At 36.8% G+C, this 15,512-nt stretch overlaps 1 protein-coding gene across 1 annotated transcript; it reads left to right on the forward strand.

Moving 5' to 3' along the window:
• The first annotated feature begins 7,368 nt into the window (after positions 1 to 7,368).
• On the forward strand, positions 7,369 to 15,208 carry LOC103435281 (pumilio homolog 1-like). The gene is made up of 9 exons (XM_008373668.4): positions 7,369 to 8,543; positions 9,293 to 10,776; positions 10,868 to 11,009; positions 11,158 to 11,265; positions 11,749 to 11,961; positions 12,107 to 12,217; positions 13,453 to 13,647; positions 14,414 to 14,588; positions 14,768 to 15,208. Exons 1-9 carry the CDS (start codon positions 7,941 to 7,943, stop codon positions 14,809 to 14,811), a joined length of 3,075 nt encoding a protein of 1,024 aa, XP_008371890.2. The 5' UTR covers positions 7,369 to 7,940; the 3' UTR covers positions 14,812 to 15,208.
• The last annotated feature ends 304 nt before the right edge of the window (positions 15,209 to 15,512 follow it).

The following is a 15,512-nucleotide window of genomic DNA, read 5'->3' on the forward strand; positions in this document are numbered from 1 at the left end:
CCCATTAAGAACACTGTACGAATTTCCTTCGTGTCACTCAGTACTATGGTTTGGTGGTATTCCTCTTCGTTTAGAAGTGAAAGGTCTTAGATTCGAATCTCATTGATAACGAATTTGATACCAAATTAGGTTGCCAGTGTATGGCTTAGCTGAACTTTCCCTCCCCCTAGTGTAAAAATATCGATGTACTAAAAAAAATTGAAGATTTCGTTATACAGTTTACATGGACATAGTACAAGGATCTCAGAGATGTAGGTTTACAATTGCCTTAGAAAATGAGGGAGAATAATAGCAAAACGACATACATTAATCATACTTACTTCGCATGAGTAAAGTTTTCGTTCGTATCCAATACAAAAATTACATAAAAAAAAGTGGAATATCTCATATACTTCGTTTTGACAATATTTGACTTTCATGGCCCGTGGCAGATTTAGAATTTGAAACTTAGAATTCTTATGTTAAAGGTCTGAATTTTTTAGATAGAAATATAGCGCTAATAGCTTAAATAAATTTCAGTTTATTCATGAATGCATTTTATCAAATTAACATTTGTTGGGTTTGTGTCAGTCAAATTATGTTGCGGATATGTCAACATATATTGATATTTGCCGAAACAATCTGATGAATGTTATTAAGATTGTTTGTCGAGTGTTGTTAACGCAACTTGTTGAATGCTGCCGAGATATGCTTAGCAAACATTACATTAAACATTTGAAGAACACATATAAACTCGTACCAAACATTTGGAGGGTTCTCCGAAGACCTTAATGTGCTTGTTTCCCGTCCTCCGAATTGTCTGAGACCACCTTAATCCCAGTGTGCATCCGCCTTGTTCATGCGCGTCCATGTATCACCAAACGAAAAAAATTTCTTCTATGATCGGTGTAAACAAGATAAGGTTGAACTTCAACATGTGAGTTAAGGAAAGCTAACTTTGGTTAAAAGTCACGTAAAAGCGAGAGGATTCATATCCTTGGAAATTGTTTTGCAGTGGTATAATTAAGAAATCTTTAAGGCATATTATATTAACACCTCATAAATTGTTGAATAAACCTCACATACTTAAGACACTCTACATATGCTTTTTCACTTAAAAATTATCTTAATACACCCCATCTCGTATTTTCCCATAATACCCCCCATACCCCACATTTTCAATATATACCTTATATTTTGTAGATACACCCCACATTTATCAAATCTTATAAGACTTTTTTATTAGCACCCTACATAGTGTTGAATACACCCCACATTAAAATTTAATATTTAGTGACTTATATCTGCAGCCGTATGCCATATGAAGATCAAGAACGTTACAATCCGAATATTTCTGTAGCCGTACGCCATATGAAGATTACCAACAATGTGGAAATCAAGATGTGACGGAGGAGCGTCACGAAATTGTACTCGGCAACCTCGAAAAGAAACCAGATTACCGTCGTCATGGCAATCAAAAGCGCAACCGATACATTTTGGTTCCTCCACAACAACACATCCGCAACTGCAAGATTAATGCGATTAATTACTAATTTATGATCTTTCATGTATTCATCGCCATATGACTAAGGGTAATTAGCAGATCACCAATTACGGTTTTAGCATGCATGCCAGTTTAAATGAACATTACATACCTTTTCCGCCTCCAAGAACATGATGAATCGGCCTCTCATGTCCGAATAGCTTTGCACTGCAGATTTCACCATTGTCATCAGAATCGGACGAATACACTAATCCCGGCTTTCTATACATACCTTATGAGTTGATTAAACTTAATTATTTGTATGAGTGCTGTTAATTGATGATACAAATTCAATATTAAGTTTTTGAGTTGATTAATATGTTAATAAATCAAATAAGATCGTAGTCAATAAGGAAAACATATCAAATTCGCGTAGGTCATACCTAATAGATCTCCTACAGAAAGTCGAATCACTTGTTAAAATGAATTGGGTAAAATCTCCTATTGATCCTCAAATCAAGCAACACATGCATGCAAAGCAATTAGCAAAGCTTGCAAGAAAAATCAATTCAAATTAGGTTAACCAATCTAGCCATTTGCCGTCTCCGGCTTTCGTGCAATCAAGTATATATGCATGCAGCTAATCAAGGTTAATTTGCTTTATCAGATTGACAAGGAATATTTCTGCTCCAAGTTAGTTAAGGTTGTTTTGAATAGATGATGAAAACCAATCTTTCAGTTTTAGCAAAAAAAATATACATATTGTGTGTTATTGTATTAGTTTCTCCGCAACAGTATGCAATTGTGACGAATATGTTATGGTGTGTCTAATGGCTCAAACTATGTGTACAAGATACCCTGGACAACACTAAAAAATCACTAATCACATACCCAATTTCAATTTGTATCCATACTTTTGAGTTGTCACAAGCTACAATCACATGCTTCGGCATAAACCGATACACGTACGTTGTTTGGCAGGTAGATGCCTTTCGATTAGCCTAAAGAAGTGGTACCATATAATTAGGATAGTATTATCCACACATCTCTTTTTTTTACCTCTCATACACCTTTCGCCAGATCAAACGAATTGAAAAAAAATCAAATGTCAGAAATTAGTAGAAAGTGTGTGAAAGGTAAAATAATTTATTTGAATAGAACTACCTTACAATTAAGTTCAATTTCCCAGCCCCAACATAGGTAGATCAGGCCTTAAAGAGGAAATTTTTTAGCCCAACTCACCAAAATGTTGAAATGGCTGAGATCTTTTGGGGTTCTGGTTTTAGGGTTTGTAATCATTGTTCATTAAACAGAATGCAGAAGCATGCAAGTTGATATATGATGACCTAAAGGAAACTGATGACATACAAAGAACAACCAGAACCACAAGCTGGTCGTGGACAGCTGATAACAACGCCATTGTTAGCATGCATGATTTATATTTTCAGTTACATTGCAGATATTCGAACGCTTGACCTAATTTATTGCTTATTTTTGTTAGCAGCATGATAGCATGCATGCATTTCATCATATTTTATTCTGTCCCAAATTGTGTCCTCTATTCATATAGACATGCAGATAATTTACTAATAAGTGGAACTCCCCAAAACCCATATCTGCAAGTGAATAGATATTTACCTTTTTCAAATAAGATATTCAGCATAGTTCACTGCCGTCTTGAAACAACGGCAATTCGGTGCAACTAGGTATTGTTGATGCACAAATTAAATCAGTGAGATTTTGGAACAATATAAAGTATCATGTTTGTGACTTTCACAAGATTGTTCCGGTCATCTAGTGAGAATAATATGTAAAGAGATAAAGATAGGGAAGTAAACACATGATGTATGTGGTTCACCCTAAGTTGGGCTACGTCCATGAGGTAAAGGAGTTCTCATTAACAGTGAAGATTTTACACAATACATAAGTTCAACCATAATTATCATTAGTGAGTTCTAATGATGAGTTTAAGTACAATAATAGCATTAGGGATTAATTGTAGGAGAAATGTCTTCTTTTATAGTTAAGGAGAGTTTCTGGCTTCTATCCGTGGTCAATGTGAGACTCTAGGAGTTTTATTCTGATGTTTGACTCGTGTTGAGTTGTGATTGGCTTTCTGGTTGGAGAGAAATTATTGTGATTCAGCAGGGGTGTCTCAACACCAATCCATTAGTGGGTTCCTGAAGGTATGGAGTTAACTGGTTCTCGGTAGCTTCGTGATTAGTGAAGTGTGCTCGGTAGCTCGAAATTGGTAAAGTATGGTGTATGAATACATAAATTTTTCTTACCGTCTGATTTGATTATGGGGCTGTGAGTTGACTGGTGCTCGGTAGCTTTGTGATTGATGAAGTGTGCTTGGTAGCTCGGAATTGGTGAAGTATAGTACAAATATGTATTAATACGGAAAATGTTCTCACCGTCTGATTTGATCATGGGGCTGCGATTGAGTAACTTGTTGACTTGTTGACTTGTTGTAGTCTCTTATATTGCTCAAATAATGAAATTGCAGGAAATCGGCAGAGGGGTTCGAAAGTCGGATGCTTTCTAATGGGATGGAGCATAAGGGCAGAGTTAATCTTGAACAGTCACATATCCCTATCGAAAATCGTTCGTCTTTTTTGACAATCTTAAGTTAAGCCAACTTCCACCAAAACGTCGACGATGGTGACTGGACCTCGTTGTCCTCTTCCACCGATGCGACTGCTACGTGATAGCAAACCAATTTTTCTTGGTTTCGAAGAAATTTTTCAGTTGAACCACAACAGTCGGTTTAGCAGATCATGTTAATGCACAAAATCAATTAGACTTTGAAACAACGTAAAGTGTCAAGTTTGTAACCTTCACAAGTTTGTGACCTAGTGAGGATAATATGTAAAGAGATAGAGATAGAAAAGTAAACAGAGTATGTCCATAAAGATAGAGAAGTTCTCATTAATAGTGAAAAGTTTACACAATACATAGGTTCAAGTATAGTCATCATTAGTGAGTTTTAATGATGAGTTTAAGTACAATAATGACATTCGAGATTAATTGTAGGAGAATGACCTCCTAGTTAGAGAGAAACTCTTGTGCTTCGGTAGATTTTCCTCAAGACACACCAATCCTTCAGTGGTTCATTAAAGATACGAAGTTGTCCCGTGCTTGGTAGTAACAGAATTAGTAAAGTATGATACAAAGACTTAATGTTGGATTTATTCATTTGTGGGTTTTAAAAGTTTACGGCTATAAGCTCCTGGGTTCCTGTTCCAAGGCTTTGTCTTCAGAAACTGAGGACATTTGGAACTCAAACTCTCTGGTTTTGTGGTGGAGAGCTGAAGGAATAGGAGAAGAAGTTAGAGATTGGAAGAAGAGATGAAATTCCACGAAAGGTTTTTTAGTGTAACTGGAAATACAAAGGACATCACATGACATTATACAATTTAAGATTTTTTGTATATCAAAGTGTTTTTTGTTTAATGTATTGTTACGCTTTATGTTACGAATCTCTCAAATCCCACGTGACCACGTCAATAAAATTCTCTTTTTCTCTTTTGTCAGCCAATCAGAATGTGACACTTCACATTTACAAAGTCAAAAGGAAATTGTTGTAACCTGCTATCTGCCATTGCCCTTGTTTTATGATATATATTTTAAATTAGAAAAACCAGGTGCACCGAAGAAAATTTGAAACCATGTAATGAACTGGCTAAGTCGTTACTTTTACTTTCCATATTTCACCAACCTTTCAAATCAACAAAGATCACAATCCTATCAACATGTCTGCTAGGTTGAAATTTTGCTCGATTCCTAGGCACAAAGTTGAAAATCTAACTTATTTAAGACAAGATTAGGGATCGATGCTTGAGCGTATACTATATTTTATATACTATATACATGATTGACAGTAAGGTAAGCAATGAAAAGATCATTACCGTATGCAGTTACCGACTACGGATAAGCATCATAAGATACTTATGGGAGATATGGCTAGCCATGAATTGCGCTTGCCAATTTTCGAGGTTATGCCTCACCCTATCATCTATTCTTTTTATGTATATATAAATCTACTCCTTTGATTTTTTTACTAAAATATCTGTATATCTGCATATGAGTTGACACTGAAAATCGGGAATATAAAAGATAACATAAATAACTGAAGTGTTTTATTTATTTATTTATTTTTGCTTAAACAGATAAAGGAAATATACTACAACAAATTTCTATATTTATTTTCTGGATAGTATTCGTTTTTAAGCATAATTAAGGCACAAGATTATTAGGGATTCAACCCATGAATTGTAGACAGAATAATAGTTTTATATATATGATAAGATGGTACGTGGACTTGTTCGTGATAGCGATCATGTAGAAGAAAGCACGGACAAGTCAAGTCAAGTGACCCTCTCCTAAACGAAAGAAAGAATATGATAGGAGATGATGGATCAAGTGACTCACTGAACGGCATCGTTATCCACTGTTTCTGCAAAAATATTGTAAATGTAAACAAACTGTGGCTGACATAATCACAAAACTAACATTATCACAAATTCACAATACGTAATACGTATGCCCTTTCTGTATTTTCTTCTTCTTTTTTATCAGTGCTGTTTTGTAGTCTATATATATATATATATATAAGAAAAAAAGAAAAAGGCATCTTCTTTGCCCATGGTTTGGAGAAAATTTTCAATGTGACGGCAACACGAGTGATACATCACCTATTTTGAAGTATTGTGGTGAAATTTTTTATTTTTTAAGTTATTAACATTTTAACATACATATTCAATTATTTATTTAATGACACGTAGTGTACCGCTTCATGTGCCGATCATATTAAAAAATCTCTTCATGGTTTGGGGTCTTGGTGGTGGTAGGGTTGGTAGCTAGGGTTTAGTTGCATCCTGAAGTTTATATTTCTGTGGGTTTTTAGCGGGTGGCGGAGTTAGTGAAAGTTTAAAATAAGTTAGTCATCATTCCATTTTTAAATTGCGTTGATATATGCTAACATTAGTTGAGTGTTTATATTCAATAGGTCGAGTTGAGATATATTATATCATTCTAATTACTAGGAAAGAAGTAGAAAAATCTTGGAACTTTATTTAGCGATATTTATCTTCTTAATGTTGAAAGAGGTATTAAATTGAATATTTCATCAATGTCGATCATAAAAAACCAGTCATGAGCAATTGGTGTAGGGGCATTTAGTTTCTATTTGATTAGAGAATGTCTCAATAATTTGGATAGATGCGACAACAGTAAATATTTGTAATGAAAAAAAGATGCTAAAAGCGTGTGTATTGAAGAATTCTTGTGGCCTTAATTGTTACCTAATTAAAATCTCTCCCACTAGTATGAATGTGCCAAACATGTCATTCAAACTTTCAAAGAGTAATTGACCCGTCCTCCTAATGAACGAGATTTATCGACTCTTACTGCAATTAGGTATCACACTTTCAACCAAGCAGCTATGTTTAGCTGGGTTCTCAAAATCAATCTAGGATGATTACTGAGATGGGTTGAATTCATGGTTTTAAGCTCGGAACCTCAAACGCAACTATAATGCGAAAACATCATATTTTTGTACCACAAACTATCAAACCGAGTTTTTTGAACAAATACATACAGATGAATGATTCAAAAGAAAAAAGTACTTTTGTCGAAAAAAAACAAGTTTTCTGAGTAGAGATTTGTTAATATGCTTGGAATATAAAGTGATACATCACATGTTATTATATAAATAGAGGAAAATTTTATTTTTTAAGTGTTCCTTCATTTATATAAGTGTAATGCCATACGGTGTACAATTCCGTATTTCGAACACATTGAAAATTTTCTAAACTGTCGTGATGGTTTAGTAAAGTAAAGCCGTAACTTTGACGTAACTCATCACTATATACTTCGTAAACTTGAACTGCAGCACTGAAACGTAGGAACAATTGTACCCATATATGCAATTTACTAATTATTTTTAATTTTAAAACCTTGAATTAAATTAATTAATTTATGCCGAGTAAGTAAAAACAAAAATTAATCCCAAGAAAAAACAGGCAGGAGGGGCTGCAGCAGTCGATGAATAGAACCCTAAAGGACCTCTTTGTTGGAACCAAATCCTGGCCGTCATTTCTCGTATCCAACGGATCAGATCCCTCCACCGTTTGTGCTTATCATTGCCTCTTTCTCACTTCACTGTCTCCCGTCTCCCTCTTTCTTTTCTCTCCTTCGTAAAAAAATGGCTGAATCCATATTTTTGATCATCTAAGCTTTCGATTCTCGTCTCACTCACCACAAAAATCTACACTTTAAACTATTCTTTTCAGCAATTCTGAGAAATGAGTTCGTAGTTTTTAATAGAGAAAATCACTTTATCCAATGTTTTGGAGCATTCACATTTGTTTTGTAGCCTAAACCCGGGCTGAAAGTTTCAATTTTTGTTCAGTTTTCAGTGGTTTTTATTCGATTTTTTTTTATGATTTGTTGTTGTTGTTGTTGATTGTATGATATGGTCACCGATACTTATTCGACGATGTCCGACATGTCTATGAGATCGATGTTGAAAAGCGGCGAGTACAATGAAGATTTGAGCATGTTGATTCGCGAACAGAGGCGCCAGCACGAAGCAAGTGAGCGGGAGAAGGAACTGAATATATACAGAAGTGGGTCGGCGCCGCCTACCGTGGAAGGTTCGTTAAACGCGGTCGGTGGCTTGTTTGAGGCGTCCTCGCTGTCGGGTTTCATGAAAAACGACAGCAAAGGGTTTGCAACTGAGGAGGAGCTTCGCGCCGATCCAGCTTATGTGAATTACTATTATTCCAATGTCAATCTCAATCCGCGGCTTCCGCCGCCGCTCCTTTCAAAGGAGGACTGGCGTTTTGCGCAGCGGTTGCAAGGCGGAGGTGGAGTTTCGGCGGTTGGAGATAGGAGGATAGGTGGCAGGAGTGGTGGTGAAGGGTCACTTTTTTCTGTGCAGCCGGGGATTGGAGGGAATGAGGAGAATGGTGTGGCGGCGAGGAAGGGTGCTGCAGAGTGGGGCGGTGATGGGTTGATTGGGTTACCGGGGTTGGGACTTGGGAGTAGGCGGAAGAGTATTGCGGAGATTATTCAGGTTAAGTGTTAGTAAAGTTTGTTTTTTTAATGGTTTATATGATAGCTTGTTATCTTGAATGTTGAATGTTGTTTGCCTTAGGAAATATTATATGTTTTCATGTTAGTTTTCTTGTTGTAATATAGTTTGATGAGCTTAAGCTTACTGGAGTATCAAGTGATTAGATGTCATCTCTAATTTGTGTTTTATAAAGGCTTAGTCTTTATGTTTCTTCCTTGATTTTTTTGCGTATGTTTTGTGTTTTGACCATTATATGATGATTACTCGATACCTAGCTCAGCTCCTCTAAGTACGGTGCGCCTTTCTGTTATCCTAATGAAATGGAACAAGTCAATGATTAGTGCCCTTGACAGTGGGTTCTCTAAATCGTTAGCCGATGAGACTAATTCCATGAGATGGAAGTGCTCATTGGGACGAGAGATTGAACTAGTTCTCCTGATACTGGTTCAAGTTTTTTTTATTTATCAGCTTATTTGCTGTAGACACTGATATTGAAAGTGGAATTGTTTTTCAGTAATGCTTTTATCTTGCTTGTTATAATTTTCATTCTGCATAAATGTTTCACCAGTAAAATATAAAGTTAATTGGAATGGAAACTCTTTCTGCTTAAGGTATTTGGATGTAGTGGTCTTTTTGTTGTGTGCTTGTTTTTCCTGGTTAAGTTTGATTGTCTGCTACAAATTTTGCAAAATAAAAATTGAATTTGTTTGTCAGATATGCTGTCTAAAACTCTTGATATTTTAATGCAGGATGATATACATAATACAAATGTCTCAAGGCACCCTTCTCGTCCAGCTAGCCAGAATGCGTTTGATGATGGTGTTGATGCTTCAGATACCCAGTTTGCCCATTTACAGGGAATGTCAGCTGTTCAGAACGGGGGTTCATCCAGTTCTCATACATATGCTTCTGCTCTGGGTGCTTCATTGTTGAGAAGCAATACACCAGACCCTCAGCTTGTAGCTAGGGCTCCTAGTCCTCGAATTCCACCAGTTGGTGGAGGAAGGACTTCCTCCATGGATAAAAAAGTTGGCAATGGTCAAAACTCATTCAATGGTGCCTCGCCCAAAGTGAATGAGTCTGCAGATCTGGCAGCTGCTTTATCTGGTATGAACCTGTCAACTAATGGTAGGATGGATGAGGAGAATCATGCACGATCACAAATTGATAATCACCATAACCGTTTTGATATGCAAGGTGATCGGAACCATAATAAACAAAATTCGTACTTGAATAAGTCTGATTCTGGGAGTTTTCATCTGCATTCTGCTTCTCAATCGTCTAACAAGCCTTATCAGAATATGGCAAGAGGCAGTGGATTTGGCAGGGATCTGAATAGCCCTTCATATATGTCCGATGATCTAGTTGATATTAATAATCCTGCTGTATCTTCTGCGAACTCATACTTAAGAGGACCTGTGCCAACTCTTCATGGCCGAGGAAGCTCACACTCCCACTATCAGAATGTAGACAATACCTCATTTCCGAACTACGGCTATTCTGGTAGTCCTTTGTCTCCATCCATGATGGGTAGTCCCCTTGGTAATGGTAGTTTACCACCCTTATTTGAAAATGCTGCTGCTGCATCTGCAATGGGTGGCTTGGACTCCGGAGCATTTGGAGGTATGTCTCTAGGACCAAATCTGTTGGCAGCAGCCGCTGAATTGCAGAACATTAGGGTTGGAAATCATGGTACTGGGAGTGCTCTTCAGGTTCCCATGATGGACCCATTGTATGTTCAGTACTTGAGATCAAATGAATATGCAGCTGCACAGCTTGCAGCCCTTAATGACCCCACAAAAGATAGGGAAGGCATGGGTAGTATGCACATGGATTTACTTGGTTTGCAAAAAGCTTATTTGGGGCAATTCCTCACACCCCAAAAATCACAATTTGGTGCTCCCTACGTTGGCAAGTCTGCTAGCTTGAATAACGGTTATTATGGAAATCCAGCATATGGGCATGGGATGTCTTATTCTGGAACACCATTGGGTGGTCCCCTTCTTCCAAACTCTCCTGTTGGACCTGGTAGTCCGGCCAGGCATGGTGAGCGGAACTTGCGCTTTTCTTCTGGGTTGAGGAACATGGGTGGAGGTCTCGTGGGAGCTTGGCACTCCGAAACTGGTGGAAATTTGGATGAAAGTTTTGCGTCCTCTTTATTAGATGAGTTCAAAAGCAATAAGACTAGATGTTTTGAACTTTCAGAGATTGCAGGGCATGTTGTTGAGTTCAGGTAAATATTTGTCGCTGTTTCTTTAAAACTTTGTGCCTTATATGCTTCCAGATATCCACAACTTAATTCACTCATATAATACCTTGAACAGTGCCGACCAGTATGGAAGTCGGTTTATTCAACAGAAACTTGAAACTGCCACAATTGAAGAAAAGAACATGGTTTTTGATGAAATTATGCCGCAAGCCCTATCTCTTATGACTGATGTGTTTGGTAATTATGTGATTCAGAAGGTACCTTTTCCCCTTAGTTTGATTTGCCTTTATGTGCTATGTGTTCTGTGTATTAGCATGTCCATGATATGCAGTGGTTTAGTGCCTGAATGAAAATAAGTTTTGCAGTTTTTCTTTTATATGTCTGACTCTTGCAATTTGAGTTCAGTTTTTTGAGCATGGAACTCCAGCACAAATAAGAGAACTTGCGGACCAGCTCACTGGGCATGTGCTGACCCTTAGCCTTCAAATGTATGGCTGTCGAGTGATCCAGAAGGTATGTATAGTTAGTTGACTGAAGACAGTAATTAATTTATCTTATTGATATTCCCTTGCAAGTTTTACTATCCGGCTATCATACAAACTTAGAAGGATCACCTTCTACATATTTGTATGTGTTGCAGGAGACAAGATAAGTATCTAACCTAATATGTTTGGGGGTATCCCTGGAAATTAGTTGTTAGTAAAACGAACAAACTTTTTCAGTCTCTTAAGAAAACACCATTTAATTTTGGATTTTCTCAAGTTTGAATTTCATGAGTCACAACAGTTGAGCTAATTGTTCTTGTACTTCCTGGGAATCAGAATACGACCTAGTAGATATAGATCATCTAAGATTTTAGAGAAAAAACATATTTTTCTTACTTTCATAATTATGTAGATTCTTTTCTTTTTAAGGTTTCTAGGAAAAATAAATGGTTGATGATATCTATCATATCACCAGAACTCAGCTTTCATGTGCTTTCATTTTGCTGTTCAGGCTATAGAATTTGTTAAGCTGGACCAGCAGACTAAAATGGTAGCCGAACTGGATGGTCATGTTATGCGTTGTGTTCGTGATCAAAATGGCAACCATGTTGTCCAGAAGTGTATTGAATGTGTACCTGAAGATGCCATCCAGTTTGTTGTTTCAACTTTTTATGATCAAGTTGTGACACTCTCAACTCATCCATATGGTTGTCGTGTCATACAGGTTAAGAACCTCTCTGTTTTCTGACTCATGCCTTCATACTTTTGCATATGCCTACTGATCATATATGTTGGATACGTTGAAGATAAATGATTATGAATGCAACTATTGCCATTCTAAATGGTATAGTAACTTTTTGATTTGACAGAGAGTTTTGGAGCACTGCCATGACCCCAAAACGCAGCAAATAATGATGGATGAGATTTTGCAGTCCGTTTGCATTTTGGCACAAGACCAGTATGGAAATTATGTCGTGCAGGTTTGTTTCATTTCTAAGAAATTTTTGTCACACTACCTTCTTATTGTTAAAGAAAATGAGCCCACAGTGGTTAGATGGAATCTTTTGTGAAGTATCAAACAGACCTCTTAACTTAATCGACTAACTTTCATTGTTGGATGTTATTTTGGTTCTTATTTTATACAGTATAGAGGTTCAAATTTGATTTCTCTACACATTCTGGTCTCACCTGAAGCTCAAATTTTTTTGGGCTCTTCATGCATTTGTGACTTCACCCATGAGCAGTAGGTCTCGGGTACGAGACTTGGGAGCAGCCTCTCCATAAATGGGGGTAAGGCTAGCCGACATTCACCTCTCCCAGACCCTGCGTAAAGCGGGAGCCTTGTGCACTGGGTACGACCATGCATTTGTGACTTCACTTAACCTGTCAATCAAGTTCCGATATCATACTAATAATGGGACTGTTAGTGTCCATCATGTTCATTCTCTGGACGTGATTCCAGCCTTTTCATCAGTCACAGTTCAATTTAGCCTGGATTTGGAGTGTTAAAAAATAATACCCATTGGTGAGATAGGGTTCTTGATATTAGTATCAAATAGAGCTCTCTATTTAAATGAGATGATTTCAGCTCCAGTCCACCCCTCGTCCACCAATTTAGTATTTTCATATTTAATTTCTTTGAGCTATGTTTATACACCGTACTTGGCTTATTGAATGAGTTTATGCACCCATACTTGATTGTTTCCTGGTGCAATTTATTAACTTAATACGGTTTTGTTTGCATTTACAATGAGTCGAAAGACAAATAATATATTTGGTGATGATCTGTGGAAGTATAATTTGGTAGATGCTGTTGTTGATTAAACCATAATCACATGCCATAGAACTGTTACTCAGAGAGTTACCTCCCTGCCTCTGGTTTTTTACCAGAGCCATTACATCAGGTTGATGACATAATATTTTTTTAAAAAGAAGTAATAAATGTTTTATACCTTTGGTCCTTTGTGCTTTATAAACTTTACTTGCTGTAGAATTCAGAATAGGTTTGCATAAGCCAACTCAGAAACCGTAAAAACAAATAAGCTGCCACTACAACTGATCCAATGTTACTTATCCCAGAAAGGAGTTGTGGATACTTTAAATTGTGGTTGAATTTGGAAACAACAACCTGTAGCCTTTGCTGTATAAAGTAAATTATGTGTTTTGTTCTTCGTTTACATTGAACTCAGTTAACCGATTGCAATTACTTTTACAGCATGTGCTGGAACATGGAAAGCCACATGAACGGTCATGTATAATTAAGGAACTAACTGGGCAGATTGTTCAAATGAGCCAGCAAAAGTTTGCGTCAAATGTTATAGAAAAGTGTTTAAGTTTTGGAACTCTTGCTGAACGCCAGGCCCTTGTAACTGAGATGCTTGGTACCACTGATGAAAATGAGCCCCTTCAGGTTTGCCGGTTACTATAAACTTTTTAGTGCGGTATATTCTTCATTGTATTATAATTTTCTGTATTTTTTTTTATTATCTTTACTGCTTTTCTTTTCTCAATATGCAATCTTCAAATATTCGGTCAAGTTTGCGTATTTGGGTTTCCCGAACTAAGTGGGATCCTTTGCAAAGTGCTGAAGAGAGTCGACGTCTCTAACTTTTGAGGATTTTATGATAATACTCATAATCCTGTTACAATTTGAAGTAACTTATCTATACACATCTGAAGCTCTTATGATTACTTTTACTATGATTATGCTGTTCCCTGAAATGATGGTGTCTGTTATATCTTTGATCAATAGCTATGATGCTGTCTGTTATATCTTTTGACACATAAAAGTTAACTGTTGCCTCTAAAAGTCTCAACGACAATTTGCCTCATCTTTGCGAATCATTTTCTTTATTATGCATCTAGCTGTTTTGACAAATGATTTGGATCGTGTACTTAGTATGTAATAAAGATTGAACAATGTGCTAGTAATGACTATTCAAAGCTTGAATTTGTTAATGCATATCATTTTCTTTTTTTATTAACATTGCCTACTTTTCGAATGAGTTTGACAAACTTTTGAATTGTGATGGTTTTTCAGTTTGTTATTATCAAACTTTCCAAATACTTTGTGGCTTTAGGAAAATGATTTGCCAGGGATTGGTTTTTAAGACGGTCATATGCCTAGACTAGGGTCTTTCAATATCCTTGCTTATTCTTGTTCTGTTTGAATTTAGGCGATGATGAAGGATCAGTTCGCAAACTATGTTGTACAGAAAGTGCTGGAAACTTGTGACGATCAGCAACTTGAACTAATCCTTAACCGAATTAAGGTTCATCTGAATGCTCTGAAGAAGTATACTTATGGGAAGCATATAGTTGCACGTGTAGAGAAACTTGTTGCTGCTGGGGGTACTTTTTCGCTATCTTATTACTTCATTATACTTAATGATTGTCGTTTCTAGCATAAATAATATGATTTTCTAACGTGATATGTATTGTTATTCCTCGTTCATGTTTGGATTCTTATGCTACTAATATATGAATCCGGGTTTTCTCAAATCGCTAACAAGGTTCTCAATCTTATGCAGAGAGGAGGATTAGCATTCTGGCTCCCCAGGCATCTGCTTCTTAGATGGGGCACGGGAACGAAGTTGTACAGCTAACTGAGGATAATGTGAGCCCCTCTGTTTCATACATGTCAAGTAAAGGCTCTGTCCATGTATTGAGATGGATAAGGCGCAACGGAAATAAAGATTGTTGGTTGTACTTCAAACTGTACATTGTTAGTTTGAGGATATACCTTAGAGTAGTCGCGGCTCAGACGGTGAATACACCTGAGGCCCCCTGCAGAGGAGATAAATTTAGTGTACAAGTTTTAAGGGTGTAAAAAGCGAGGCGGTAGTAGAATTTGTGGTCGTGATGGTACAAATGTTTTACCAGGTTGAGTCCTCCATAAATTTTTTTGATGTATGACACCCTTTTCATTAGTTTTCCTTATTTTCTAATCAACTTTTTTTTTCTTCGAACAATTTTTCGAGTTGGGATTCTATTTACAGATTCATTATGTCATGCTGTCGTATGAAATCTCAAATGTTTCGTTTCGCTGTTTCTCTTGAGATTTCGAGCACATGTTGAAGCTCAAATTGGTGATTCGTCTGTCCTCCCAAAGGATTGGACCTTTAACTGAGGCTTATATGTTCAGGGAAATCATTTCCACATTCCCTTTTTTCCTACTTATGCACTCTTTTTCGTTTCAGTTTGTTGATTATTCTTTGATTTATTCAATCAACGGCTAGAACAAAGCGGAGTATATTGGAAGAAAGGAAGAATTGC

Source organism: Malus domestica, chromosome 07 (genome assembly GCF_042453785.1).
Source record: "Malus domestica chromosome 07, GDT2T_hap1".
NCBI lineage: Eukaryota > Viridiplantae > Streptophyta > Magnoliopsida > Rosales > Rosaceae > Malus > Malus domestica.

Excerpts from the sequence above, each read along its gene's own strand:
- LOC103435281 (XM_008373668.4), top strand. The coding sequence starts at position 7,941 with ATGGTCACCGATACTTATTCGACGATGTCCGACATGTCTATGAGATCG. Across the intron at positions 8,544-9,292 it reads GTATTGCGGAGATTATTCAG|GATGATATACATAATACAAA; the intron begins GTTAAGTGTTAG and ends ATTTTAATGCAG. Across the intron at positions 10,777-10,867 it reads GGGCATGTTGTTGAGTTCAG|TGCCGACCAGTATGGAAGTC; the intron begins GTAAATATTTGT and ends TACCTTGAACAG.